This window comes from Narcine bancroftii, chromosome 9 (assembly GCF_036971445.1).
Source record: "Narcine bancroftii isolate sNarBan1 chromosome 9, sNarBan1.hap1, whole genome shotgun sequence".
In the NCBI taxonomy this organism is placed as follows: Eukaryota; Metazoa; Chordata; class Chondrichthyes; order Torpediniformes; family Narcinidae; genus Narcine; species Narcine bancroftii.
Genome location: NC_091477.1, coordinates 117,739,425 through 117,753,112, shown reverse-complemented (window position 1 = coordinate 117,753,112; position 13,688 = coordinate 117,739,425). Strand labels below are relative to the sequence as shown.

At 43.4% G+C, this 13,688-nt stretch overlaps 1 protein-coding gene across 4 annotated transcripts in view; it reads right to left on the bottom strand.

Annotated features, from left to right (window-relative positions):
* Window positions 1-13,688, bottom strand: part of LOC138742700 (mediator of RNA polymerase II transcription subunit 12-like protein) — a 404,210-nt gene that overhangs the window by 59,755 nt on the left and 330,767 nt on the right. For all 4 annotated transcript variants that reach the window (XM_069897449.1, XM_069897451.1, XM_069897452.1 and 1 more), the window contains 2 exons: window positions 10,927-11,036; window positions 9,509-9,644 (listed from right to left, as the gene is read on the bottom strand). In XM_069897449.1, the coding sequence (XP_069753550.1) occupies window positions 9,509-9,644; window positions 10,927-11,036 (246 nt within the window). The remainder of the gene's footprint in view (window positions 1-9,508; window positions 9,645-10,926; window positions 11,037-13,688) is intronic.

The window sequence follows — 13,688 nt, the reverse complement described above, 5'->3', positions numbered from 1 at the left end:
GGGAAGAACATGGGAGAACAGGGTGGGAGGGTAGAAGCTGAGAAGAGATAGGAGGAGAGAGCCGAACTCCACTGTCTGACAGGAGGAGGAAAGGAAGGGGGTGTGAGATGGAGGGAAGGAGTCAGGGATATTGGAGGAGGAGGAGGGTTATTGGAGAAGTTGATGTTAATGCCATCTGGCTTATGTGCGGACTGTCAAGCACATTAATGCCTTGCTAATAATCTGACCTAAAAAATGAGCTAATGTCATGAGACAGATTTGGCCAGATCTAATACAATCAGAAACAACAACGTCAGAGAATTTGCTACCAGGTCCAGAAGCTTGGTTCCTCAAGCTTCGTAACATTTCAGACTTCTGGAATCTACAGACTTCTTTTATTTTTGTTCTTTTTTTTTCAAATCTTGACTTCCACCACAGACCACTTCCAGAATTTTACAAACCTCAGGCCATCTCTCTGCCACTTCCTTTCTAGAGAGAAAAGCCCTCACTAGTTTAAACTTGCCTGAGTGCTGCATTCTCCTGGTTTATTGTTGTTATTAGTGTCATGTGTTCCGAGACACGGTGAGATGGCTTCTCTGTGTGCCGCTCATGGGCTGGCAAAGAGTCACAACAATCCAGCACCGTTTGAAAGAAAAAGAAAGAAAATCCCTTCAGGGACAGTGAGTAGTCAAGGATCATGTCATCCTCTGATTGTAGCTGCTTCTTCCATCTCCAGATGCAGAGCTTGAAAGCCCAGACTGAGCTTATGTTCTAACTTGACCAGAAGTCATTAACCCTTTCCCCTGGTTTTTTCCCCTGCCCTCTGCATCCTTTTCTCCAACCCCCCATCCCTTTCCCTTCCTTCTCCTATCTTTCCTCTCCTCCAACACTTCTCAGGTTCTTTCTCTTCCACCTGTAACAATATTAATATTTGGGGAGAATTTATAAGATTTAGAGTAGGTCACATATATTCACACATTTAAAACAGATCTTATTTGAAAGACTGAAGGATTCACATTGCAGGATCTCTGGAGAATGGAAGCACCTTTCACAAGTAGGTGTTAATTGAACTGATGGTCATAAAATGCTTGACCATTGTCTTGCTGGAGTCATGCTATCAGTATCCTTTCTGCAAAGTGCTCATAGAAAGGTCACTCCTGGATTTTATTTATCTAATAACAGATGGGAGCAGAAGGAAGAACTCCTGTTGTTTTGCTCAGGAAGGTGGGGGTTTTGCAAGACATGAGTCACATGCTCTCTTTGGAGTTTCAGTTGGAAGAGAGAGGAGAGTTGAGTCACAGCTCAGTCAGTCAGTCAGTCAGTGTGTGGGACACTGACAAGTAACTGAAAAGTGCAATCCAGGGAAAACTGTTTGAAACTGATGAAAGCAAGTTCCAGAGCAGTGGATGGCTGGAAATGCTATCTGTCTGATGTTTCTCTTAGAATAAGAGGAACAGAACGGAACTCTGTGGTGGTAGCCTGAAGAAAGAGGTTACCATCTGGAAAACCCTGGTGGGGCAAGTTTCATCAGCTAGACCTTGAGGTGACTAATGGTGGTACCTCAGCTGTGGAAATCCTGGAACAACAAATCTCTCTCTGCAAACCCTACAAGAACCTTCCTGAGTGGTAAACATTTACCTTTCAAGCACCAAATTCTGTGCACAGTATGGTGATTGCCTGCAACCAGAGAACTTGGAAGAAGGAGGTAAAATTGAACTGTGAACCAAAGAACGTTTCTTGAATTTACACACACATTGCATACACGTGCGCTTAGAATTAGAAGGGGGTTAATTTGGGTTAGTTAAGTATGGAGTTAAGTTAATATTTGATTCTATTTTCATGTTTGAAGTTGATTAAAAATAACTTTTGTTTTGAAAGCCACGTCTTTGTGAATGCTGGGTTTTGGGGTCCTTTGGGCTCGTAACACATCTTGTCTCCATCCATCACCTCTGTCAGCCTGCGCTCCTCCCCCTTCCACTTTCTCTCTCCTCCTCACCTCACCGCTTTATTTGGGTCTTTACCTGTTCTTTTTCCAGATTCCTGACAGAGTGCTCTGGCCCCAAAATGTTGGTTGTCTTTTACTTCCTATGAATGCTGTGCTGAGCTCTCGACTTTCTCCAGCACTTCTGTGTATTGCCCCAGATCTAGCTGCCTGCTCTCCATCAGAACTCTGGTCTCAATTCCCCGAAGCTTTCACTGCTGTTTCCTAAACATAAATCATAATTGAAGGGATGAAATCTTCGAGCTCCGACAAAGCAGTGAAAACATCTTCACCAGTGGGATCCCAGAGGTCAAAACCGCAGCCATCCTTAACCTTCTTAAGAGCTACAAAGGAATGTCAATGAATGGTACTGAAAAGCTTGAGCTGTACTTGGGGGAATTGAGCTAACATTGCAGCTCTGTAAAATTCGAGTTAGACCACACGTGAAATATTGCATTCAGTTCTGGTCGCCTCATTACAGGAAAGATATGGAAGCTATGGAGAGGCTGCAGAGGAGATTTACTGGAATTAGAGAATGTGCCTTATGAAGCAAGTTTAGGAGACCTTGTGTTTTTCTTTTTAGAGAGAAGAAAGATAACAGGTGACATTTATTTATTTAGAAACACAGCACGGTAACAGGCCATTTCGGCCCACGAGTCCGTGCCACCCAATTTGCACGCAATTAATCTACATGGTATGTTTCAGTACAGTAGAAGGAAACCCAACACACCCAGACATGGGGATAATATACAAACTGCTTGTAGACAGCAGAGAGTGTGAGATTCAAATTCCAGTCCCGATCACTGCCGCTGTAAAGGCGTTGTGCTAACCGTTACGTCAACCGTGCCACCCTGCTTAATGGAGGTCTCTAAGATTACTAGAGCCAAAGGTGGGGTGGATAGCCAACGCCTTTTTCCTGGGGTGAGAGTAGCAAACACACAGAGGGCATCTGGACAAGGTGAGGGGAGGAAAGTTTAGGGGCGATGTCAGGGGTAGGAAGTTATTTACCCAGAGAGTTGTAGCTGCCTGGAATGGATTGCCAGGAGTGGGGGTGGAGGCTGGTAAAATCATGACTTTTAAAAACGCATGGATGCAAAAAATTATAGAGGGTTATGGGTGCGAGGGAAGGAAGGTTTAATTTGTTGAGTAGGTCTCTGTCGATCAGCACAACATCAGAGGCTGAAGGCCCTGTAATGTTCTATGTTCACAACTTGCCCTGTGACCAGATGAAGGAACTGTAATTATTCCGTCTGCCTGAGGGAGAAACACTGGAGACATGTCAAGTGCAGGATGAAATTTAATTGCCAAGACTTGAGACTTTGTAATGGGTGATATAACATTTCCACCTTTTTGTTAGAAATGCTTGCAACTTCAATATATGAACATCCACTGAAGAAAGTTTAGAAGTCTCCACAGGAATTAAGAGCTATTTAGATAAAAATGATCACTTTTAACCATTCTGCATTATTAATTTGGATCAGCCACATTTATCTGCCTTGCCTTGGAAGCGTCAGCTCTTCTCATAAATGAACTGGTGCCTGGATTTTTTTTTACTCCCCTGTTCTGATTATCTTGGTGGTGAGACCCAAGGGAGTTGCAGTGAACTTTTTATGAACAGGACTCAATCTCCACAACCTAAACATATGTTATTCCCTTCATTCTCCCTGGATGCTTAACATTTGGAGAGACGGCATTTAATTTAGTCTGTTCACAGCGTTCCAGCCATGGTAGTCAAAGCAAGCAGCGCACCAAATCTGCAATCAAATCGGTTGGCCTTCAAGTGAACCACGTCACACCCCACAGGCAGTGAGCTTGTGTTTCCTAGCCCAGGTGACTGGGCTTTGTCCATAATGTATTTTCTACAAGAAAGATTTACATTGCTCTTTTCACAGCCTTCTGATCTTTCCTGGCAGGATCTTTGAGCGTGAGTGGGAAGGGAAGGTTGAGAATCACTGCTCTAAACCCAATTGTTACTGGAATATTTTGCTTGAGAAAAATTGCCATTGGCCCATTTCCTTTGGAGATATGAAACCATGCACATAACGAGTCAATGAGGTACGATTAAAACAGTGGGTTTCAAACTTTTTCTTTCCACCCACATACCACCTTAAGCAATCTCTTACTAATCACAGAGCACCGATGGCATAGGGATAAAGTGGGATGTGAGTGGAAAGAAAAAGGTGTTGTAGTGTCACCACCGAGAGCAACTACTCTAGAAAGTAATTGGCCACAGGAGACAGGATTGGCGGTACATCCCCAGTGCCACTCGGTGCCCACTGAACATCTGAGTTCTACTCCAGTCTGCCTTCTAAAATCATTAAGGAGGGCCGGAATCATTGCTGCCCAGGAATCACTGCTGACCAGGAAACCAATGTACTGGCCCAGAGTTTCCAAAGATGCAGACGCATCTATTGACAAATTGAGCATAAATAACCAGGGAAACATTTCCAAGTTGACGCATACAATATTAAAAAAGAAAAATCATTATCTTGTATTTGATAACACTACAGGAGGCCATTTGTTAAACTGAGTCAATTCTTCCAATTATTTTCCTGTCTCATTCTCTCACACATGCCATTAACAACTCCATAGAACATAACAGCACAGAAACAGGCCCTTCGGCCCTCGTCCCACTGAACTACACCCGAATCATAGCCCTCCATACCCGTCCCATCCATGTACCTGACCAAATATTTCTTAAATGTTAAAATTGAGCTCGCATTCACCACTTCAGTTGGCAGCTCGTTCCACATACTCTCCAGTACTCTCTGTGTGAAGACATTCCCTCGAATGATCCCCTTAACCTTTTCCCCTTTAACCTGTGTCCTCTGGTTTGTATCTCACTGAATCTGCTTGCATTTACTCATCTATACCCCTCATAATTTTGTACGCCTCTATCAAATCTCTCCTCATTCTCCTACACTCTAAGGAGTAAATTCCTAATCTATCCCTGTTGTAAAAACACCCAAATGCTGGAGGAAATCAGCAGGTCTCACAGCATCCATTGGAGGTCAAGACATTGGGCCTGAGTGAAAAGCAGGCAAGCAACTGAATTAAAAGGTTGGGGAGAAGAAAAGAAAGGCCAGGGGAAGGTTATATATCTTTACCTCCTATGGAGGCTGTGAGATCTGCTGACTTCCTCTAACATTTCTGTGTTTTTACTACAGCTACAGATTTTCATGTTTCACTCTCACCTTTCCCCAAGTTCCTCAAGTCCCAGCAACATCCTCGTAAATTCTAATTTTAATAAAGAAATTGGACATACAGCACGGTAACAGTCCATTTCAGCTCACGAGACTGCCGCCCAATTTACACCCAATTGACCTACAACCCCCTAGTATGTTTTGAACGGTGGGACGAAACTGGAACCCCCACACTCTTTCAATCTCATCTCCGTCTCTCTTGCCCACCCACCTGAACTGGAGTCAGTTTATAGTTGCTAATTTACCCAACATCCACCGTGTCTTTGCAATCAGGAAGGTGGAGCCCCTCCCTGTACCCCCCCAAACCATAACACTTTTCTGGGACCATCAAAGATCTGTCAGCAGTATTCTAGTTTGCACTACTTCATTATCCTTTTCTGCTTTTATACTTATGGTTTGTTCGTGTGTTTTGCATACAGCAAGCAAGATTTCCACTGCCTCTGTTCTTTGTTCTTAAGTGCACAACAATAAATTCTCATCAGAGGAAATTCACAGTGAGAATGTGCTCATGGGTTATCAGTGAAGAGGGTAAAGAATCAACATCTTTGAAGATCTATCCTGGGGCCATCAAGTGGACACAATCATGAAGAAGGCTCACCCGCGGCTATATTTCGTTAGGAATTTGAGGAGATTTGGGATGTCGCCAAGATCTCTTGCACATTTCTACAGGTGTATCGTGGACAACATCCTGACTGGTTGCATCACTGCCTGGTGTGGAGGTGCCAATGCACAGGACAAAAACTACAGAGAGTTGTGAACTCAGCCACCATGAACTTCAGTCTCCATTCCTTTAAGGGCATCTGTAAGAGGCGGTCTCTCAAGAAAACAGCATTTATCATCAAGGACCCTCACCACCCAGGCCATGCCCACTTCACACTGCTACCATCAGGAAGGAAGTACAGAAGCCTGAAGATGAACACCCAGTGTAACAAAAACAGCTTCTTCCCCTCTGCCATCAGATTTCTGAATGGACAATAACTCACAGACACGGCCTCACATTTTTTCTCTTCTTTTGCACATATTTATTTATTTTAAAATACTGTATTTATGGAAACATAATCTATAGCAATTTTTCCACCTATAATGCACAACACTGCTGTGCAAAACAACAAATTTTGTGACAATAAATCAGATTCTGATTCTGAAAGCCTGGTCAGGATTGAACATGGGTCACGGAAGCTGCAGAGAACCAATATTATCTGTGACAGCCTTGATGAAAGAAATAACAGACCCAACAGACAGGGAGCACGATGAGTCGTGAAAGGACTGGGCAGATAATCACAGGACACTAGGCCTGAGAAGCTGGCCCCAGTGGGGCAGGAATCTGACCAGGGACAGGACATTTTGATTGGGGCAGGAGTGGGGAGTTGGCATTCCATGATTAACACCATCTAGTACTCTCCACCAACATTGGAAACGACAGCCACGGGCAGCTCCTCTGAGGCTTACAGGTGAAAATAAAAAACATCGATATTACAGACTTGCCCAATCAGTGGCTAAAAAGGAAATAGTCACCAGAGATGCTCTAAAGAGGAATGTGAAGGGCATGAGTTTTGAATTTTGTTTCCCAGACGTTTGAAGAGGTCTTACTGAGGATACACAGAGCAGAGATTAGCCCACAGGCTAAGGGGCACATAATCAGAAGAAATCTCCTGAGATAGCACTTGCATGATCATTTGGCACACATGGATAATGCACATAAATGCAAAGTTTTTGCAGTAAATTGGTTCCTCAGTGATTTTTAATAGAAGTCACGGCAGCTTCATTTTAAATGCTTCTCCCGAAGTGTGGGAAAACATTTAATCACAACACTTTAACTATAGCTATCCCCATACCGCACAATTCAGTTCTGAAGGGAAAAATAAAATTAGTTACTTGAAGGCAAAAATGTTACTTGAAAAGAAAACTTAATTTACATCAAATATGTAGTCTTTACCTCTTCTAACAATCTACCAGAGGAACCCAGTGGGTTAATTAACGTCGGTGGGAGAAAACTCTCACGCTGATGCTGCTTGACCCATTGAAGTTTCTCCTGCTGAAGATCTGTTGCTTCAGATTCCAACATTTGCTGTCCTCTACATGTTTTCTGCCTTTACCACATCATTCTTTACTACATGACACCTTATCCAACTCCTGTCAGGAGTATATAGGTACCACATTGATGCACTATCAATAACTTCAAAGCCTAGAACTGATAAGTTTTTATTAACTACTGAATGGATGTCCGTTCATGCTGGTCGACTGCCCTAAAATGAGGAGGGGGCTGTGGCACAGCCGCCTTTATTCAGGGGTCAGTGGGAAGAGCCTAAGGCACAGTCAGCGAGGGGACGTGTCCTAACAAATCCAAACACATATACAGTGGTATACCAGGCACAGTCAGCGAGGGGCATGTCCTAGTACATCCAAACGCATATACAGTGGTTTACCACACACATCAATAACATCTTCCTCATTAATCCTCTATCCATGTCACCTAATAGCCTGAATACACCTGATCTCGGAAGCTAAGCAGGCACAGGACTGGTCAGTACTTGAAGGGGAGATCGCCTGGGAACACCAGGTTTCTATGAGGGGCACTGGACAAAGTGACGACTCTCTGTCTGCCTTACGGTAGACAGAGAGGGGCACTGGACAAAGTGACGACTCTCTGTCTGCCTTACGGTAGACAAACGTTAAAGAATTTCACATATGTTACATTTTAAATGTAGTATTACAAGACAATAATGGAACTTTTACCTTTACCTTGTTAACTCAATAAAATTCCACCATGTTAATTAGATGTAACCAGCCCTTAAAAAATGTGTGCAGGATTCCATTAATCAATCAACAACTTTTCAAGTGCCTGGTAATTTTGAATTTTAAACCAGAGATTAAACTGACTAAAGTTGATGGGTTCATTGCTACACTCTTCTAATAAGAGTTTAACATTTTCAATTTCCTTACGCACTCCTGAATCTATAGGTGTTAAGAATGTTGTCTCTGGCCCTCTGCACCTTGCTCCCTATATTCCTCAACAATTTTGGATGCATCCCATCTGAAATCAGTTATCCATCCCACACATTTAGCAGGTCTTTCCCGAACCTCCTCTTCATCAGTTTTTCATCCATTTAGAACGTTGACTACATTTTTGTTGCTGAGATTCCTGTCGCATCTTCTTGTAAAGCCTTCAGTCAATATCTCAGCACACCCTCTTGCTCCATGAAGAAATTTACCTTTCGGCACCTGATTTGCCCCATTTCTCTTTTAACAAACCTTATATTTTTTCTAGTGCATATTACATTTAAACCAGCCATTCTCAACCATTTTTTTTTGCTATGGCCCTCTTAGGATCAAAGTTTATGGGCCCCCTTTCCTGCAAAGCAGTCTGGTTTAATTGGTTTTTCCATTCTTCTCTCCTCCTGACTACATAAAAAATATTTTATGGTTTCAGTCTGTGGACCCTCCCCCCCTTAAATTTGCTATGGCCCGCATTGAGTTTTCATTGATATCTCACTATAACCCTACCCTTTCTGCTGTGTTTTATTCTGCTGCACGTGTATGGATAGAGTTGCTGGTCAACACACACACACACACACACACACACACACACACACACACTGAGATTCATTTATTCATATCAGATATCAAGGGCACTTAAATGTGTGGTTAAAAACAACCTCCTGATTCTGAGCACCCTCCAACTGGATGGCATTAACATCGATTTCTCCAGTTTTCATTAGCCATCCCCACCAATATCTCCTTTCCTCTATCTCTGTCTCTCTCTTTCTTCCCTTTTTCCTCTCTCATTTCACAAAGCCAAAAACTATCCCCTCCCCCAATCAATTTTCACCTTCCCTCTCACCTCTCATCTGCTGGTCTGGACTCCACCCCCCTCCCATTCTTCTCTTTCCACCAGCCTTTTTACTCATACCTTAAGGAAGGGCTTAGGCCTGAAATGCCATTTCTATATCTTTACCACATGGACTTTGAGAGACCTGCTGAGTTCCTCCAGCATTTCTCTCTTTTTATAATGAAAATCTGTAATTCTTATTTGGACTGATCTGCATGTGACTCCAGACATTGCTTTTGAAATGCCCTCTGTGGTGATATGTAATTACACCACTAGGTCACCAGGGGTCACCCCGGTGACCTTGTCTATAAAGCAGTGCAGAGCTACAGTCTAGCCTTCCAGGTTCGTCTCGCAGAGAGACAAGACGTCTTAGTGTACAGATTAGTTTATTAAAGCAGTCTTATACTCGCACTGTGGATGTGGTTATTGTCAGTACACCCTCCAGGTTGACTGTGCCGACAAGGGCAAGTCAACCAGCTACCTCCTATTACTGCATGCTCGGTGCACCAGACCTACCTTTAATTTCTTCACTAAATTCATGTAGGCCCTCTTATTTTCCTCTGATCCTCCTTGGGAGGCACTCGACAGATCCGATGCCAGGGTCCCATTTATCAACACACCCAGCATGTCTAGAACAGTGGTGAAGAGCTCGCTGAGGGAGGCAAGGAAAAAAATCAATTGCACCTCGTCCAATTTTAATTTCATTGCACTCAGAACCATAATCGGTGTTTTTGACGGTCTGAGATGGATGACACACTCTAGAAACTGTACCTCAGAGATACAAGAATTACAAAGGCACAAGGGAGTCATTTCAATAGTTGGACTTCCAATGCACAAAGGAGCTATTCCCAGGAATAATGGCAATATTTATCCCTAATCTAATTCCCAATGACAGAATACTTGCCTTGTTATATATTTGACACCAACTTTCAGAGCCTTCACAGTCTGTAAAACACTTTCCGCCATCCCAAAGTGCTTGCGAAAGGAGATGCAAGAGTTTCCTTAAGAAGAGGGCAGCACAGTTAGCGTGGCGGTCAGCGCCACGCCATTACAGCGCCAGTGACCTGGGTGCAAATCTGATGCTGCCTGTAAGGTGGTAGCACGTTCTCCCTGTGTCTGCGTGGGTTTTCTCTGGATGCTCTGGCTTCCTCCCACACTTTAAAACGTAGGTTAATTGGTGTATTTGGGCAGCGTGGGCTGGTGGGCTGTGCTGCATGTCTAAATTAAAAAAGACCCTTGAACAATATTGAACAAAATACCCCTCTCAGGATAAACCAGAATGCATTTGAATCCCAGACAAAGTAGGAAGCTGTGCAAGCTCCCACAATTGATATAATGATGGGAATAACGCATCTTTCAGTGGTATGAGGCATGAATATCCTTGAGGAAACCCGAGATACCCTTTTTCAAAATAATCTCATTAGACATTTTACTTCCACTACTATTATTTAGCTCAGAAGCAAATGCTTTGAGCCTGAATGCTACTTTAAGGATGATGGGGCTATCTTTTCCTGAAGGACGATCATGGGAATGTTGAGGGTCAACGAGTGGTGATGAATTCTCTGAATAGCTTGCTGTGACTTTGATGAGAGATCTCTCTCTCTCTCTCTCTCTCTGGGAGTCCACAGTTTGCCACTGGCACAACAGCAGATTATCGATGACCTAGAGAAATCCAACCACCAGGACTCCCATTGTTACTGTCATGTAACAATGCAAAATAAAAAGGTAATATATACGAGATATGTCAGCTTTTGCCAGCCGTAAATGCAAACAAATTCAGATTTACCAAGTGAATTCAAATGCCTCCACAGTGAAGTTTCAGTCTCAAACACATTCATTTGCTCTGCTTCATCCAACATGACATTGCATAGTGTGGAGCTGATTTTCCAGCAATTAATCCATCACATTTTTCAAACAAAAAAAAAAATACATACATGTTGGTCTGCACATCTACGGTTCCTGAGGTAACTATCTGAAGCAGCAAAAGAGCCAGGTCTGTGGTCCATTGGCTACTGCGCTGGACAGTGTCAAACATTCCACCAACCTGGAAGGACAGATTCAAATACCCAAAGTCATCCATCAAAGCGATTCATTTCCAAACAATTTCTTGGAACGTCAATTCTTTCATAAATAAAGTTTTAACTGAACAGGACAAATTCAACCCGAGTTTGATTTCTGCTGGCAATGACTCAAGGAAGCAGGTAATTGTTGCAGAATGATGTCTGAGCGATATCTATCAATTTCACCTGGGTCCTGTGCAATAGAACCTTTTTTATGCCGTGTTCTTGGTCAGGCCAGCTGCTCTGTCCCTAATCGCTGATGCCCCTTGATCGATACTGCAGCAACTTACCAAATCTTTAGAGACAGTATCCGCCCCTACATATCACCTTGTCTATGAACTAGGTGGACGTGGCAGCAAGGATATAGGAGCTGTGTTTTCCTTTGGTTTTCACACCATCCTGGCTTTTCAACACACTGATGACTCTGGGTCAAAAATCTTAGAACTATCCTAGCACCATGGTTTCGCCTTCACTACGAAGAGAGCAGCAAATTAAAAGGTGGACCACTACCAACTTTTCAAGGATGCTTATAAATAGTCAGTAACAGACTCGCCAAGGCAAATAGCACCTTTGGAAGACTACACAAAAGAGTCTGGAAAAACAACCAACTGAAAAACCTCACAAAGATTAGCGTATACAGAGCCGTTATCATACCCACACTCCTGTTCGGCTCCAAATCATGGGTCCTCTACCGGCATCACCTACGGCTCCTACGGTCCCTATTGAACCAACCTCCACCACCACCCCTGACAAGGCATTCCAGGCACTCACTACTCTCTGTGTAAAAAACGTATCCCTGACATCTCCCCTAAACATTCCTCCCCTCACCTTGCACTAATGTCCTCTGGTGTTTGCTACTCTTGCCCTGGGAAAAAGGTGTTCTGGATGCCCCCCCCCCCCTATCAGAGGGAGGAATCCAGACCAACAAAAGGTGTTTATTGGAGAAGAGAGGTGAGAATTGATTTTGGCTCTGTTAAAGGAGACAGAAGGAAAAGAGGAGAGAGAGAGAGAGAGAGAGAGAGAGAGAGAGAGAGCTTTAGGTAAGCAAATGCTTATTCCTTTATCCCTTCATTGCTTCTTTATTGTTGCTGACAATAGTGGACTGCTGGTGGGGTGCGCAACTTGAACATCTTGCCAATAAACAAGAATGCGCAGTCTCCTTTGAGACTGTGAAGGTAACTTCTGCTGACAAGCAGTAATAGCTCAAACCCCAATGCACTCATGAGCATTTAATAAAGATGTTTTTGTAAAGTTCAGGATGTGAAAAATCAAAAAAAAAAATCTGCAAATGCTGGAAATCTGAAATAAAAAGCACAAAAGTCTTGGAACAGTCGGTAGCCAGTCAGAATCTATGGAGGGAGAAACCACAGATGCCTCCTGAGCTGATGAGCATTTCCCACCATGTTCTTCCAGGTCACAGACAAGACATGATGTGCTTGAACAGTGCTCAGGACACTGTACAGCCTTCTCCTGTACCAATATTTCTCAACAGAATCTCGTCTGAAAATCAGATTCCAGCCCACGCCTTTTCTTTTATTATTAGTTCTGCTCAAGTTCTGGTTCCAAGAAATCTGCCCCTCAGCCTTCTCCACTCCAAGGAAAACAGATCCAACACATCCTGGCTCTCCTCATGACTGCCGCGCTCCATCTTTAAATGTTTTAATTTGGATATGCAGCACAGTGAAAGGCCCTCTCGGCCCACAGGCCCATGCCGTCCAATTGCACCCAGTTGACCTGCAATCCCAGAACGTTTTGAACGATGGGAGGAAACTGAACTACCCGGAGGAAATCCACACAGTCACGAGGAGAACATACAGACTGGTTACAGGCAGTGGCGGATTCGAACCCAGTTATTGGCTCTATAACAGTGAACCGCTATGCGAACTGTACCGGTCTTGGTGAATCTTCTGTGCATTTGCTCTTCTGCAATCATGTCTGTGATACCCATAACTGCGTATAGTCCTCCAGAAATGAATGAAGCATTAACTCCACCCAAGGAAAAAAGTTGCAAATATTTTATCATCCTTTGAATGTAGGTTTTCTAAACGTCACTGAGGAAAAATCTGGTTTTAATCTTTAGGCACTGCCCCTTAAACCCTCAAATCAGCATAAGATTTTCTCCCTTTTCCACTGTTTTCTTGCTGTTCCCCTTCATTTGTTGCGAACTTGCCTCCGAGTCAATTCAATCTCATAAATCACAGGTAAAATGATGCCAGGTTGTATCTTTGAAGCCAAAACAATGGCCTGCCTTCCAGCTGAGGCATGGTACAGAAGCCAGATCTGATTTCTCAGGGAAGAGTAAAAGATTCAGAAGGCAATAAAAAGAATGTCAGGGTCTGGATATCCGAACCAGAAAAGGAGGCCAGGTAGTATCTGCGAGGAAAGGAAGCAGAACGGAGAAAGTCCTCGTACTTTAAGTTGAAGGTGGGGTGGTGTGGAGAGATCTGAAGGAATGTCTGTGACTCCGATCTCGATGGACAGGGAATGATTAGTAAGTTTGTGGGGCATATGAACATTGGTGGCATTGTGAATAGCAAGAAAGGATGTCTAAGGACACAGAAGGAGATGGAATAATCCACCAAGACAATGCACTTTGGAAGCCAACAAAGAATAGAACAAACAGGAAATGATAGGGC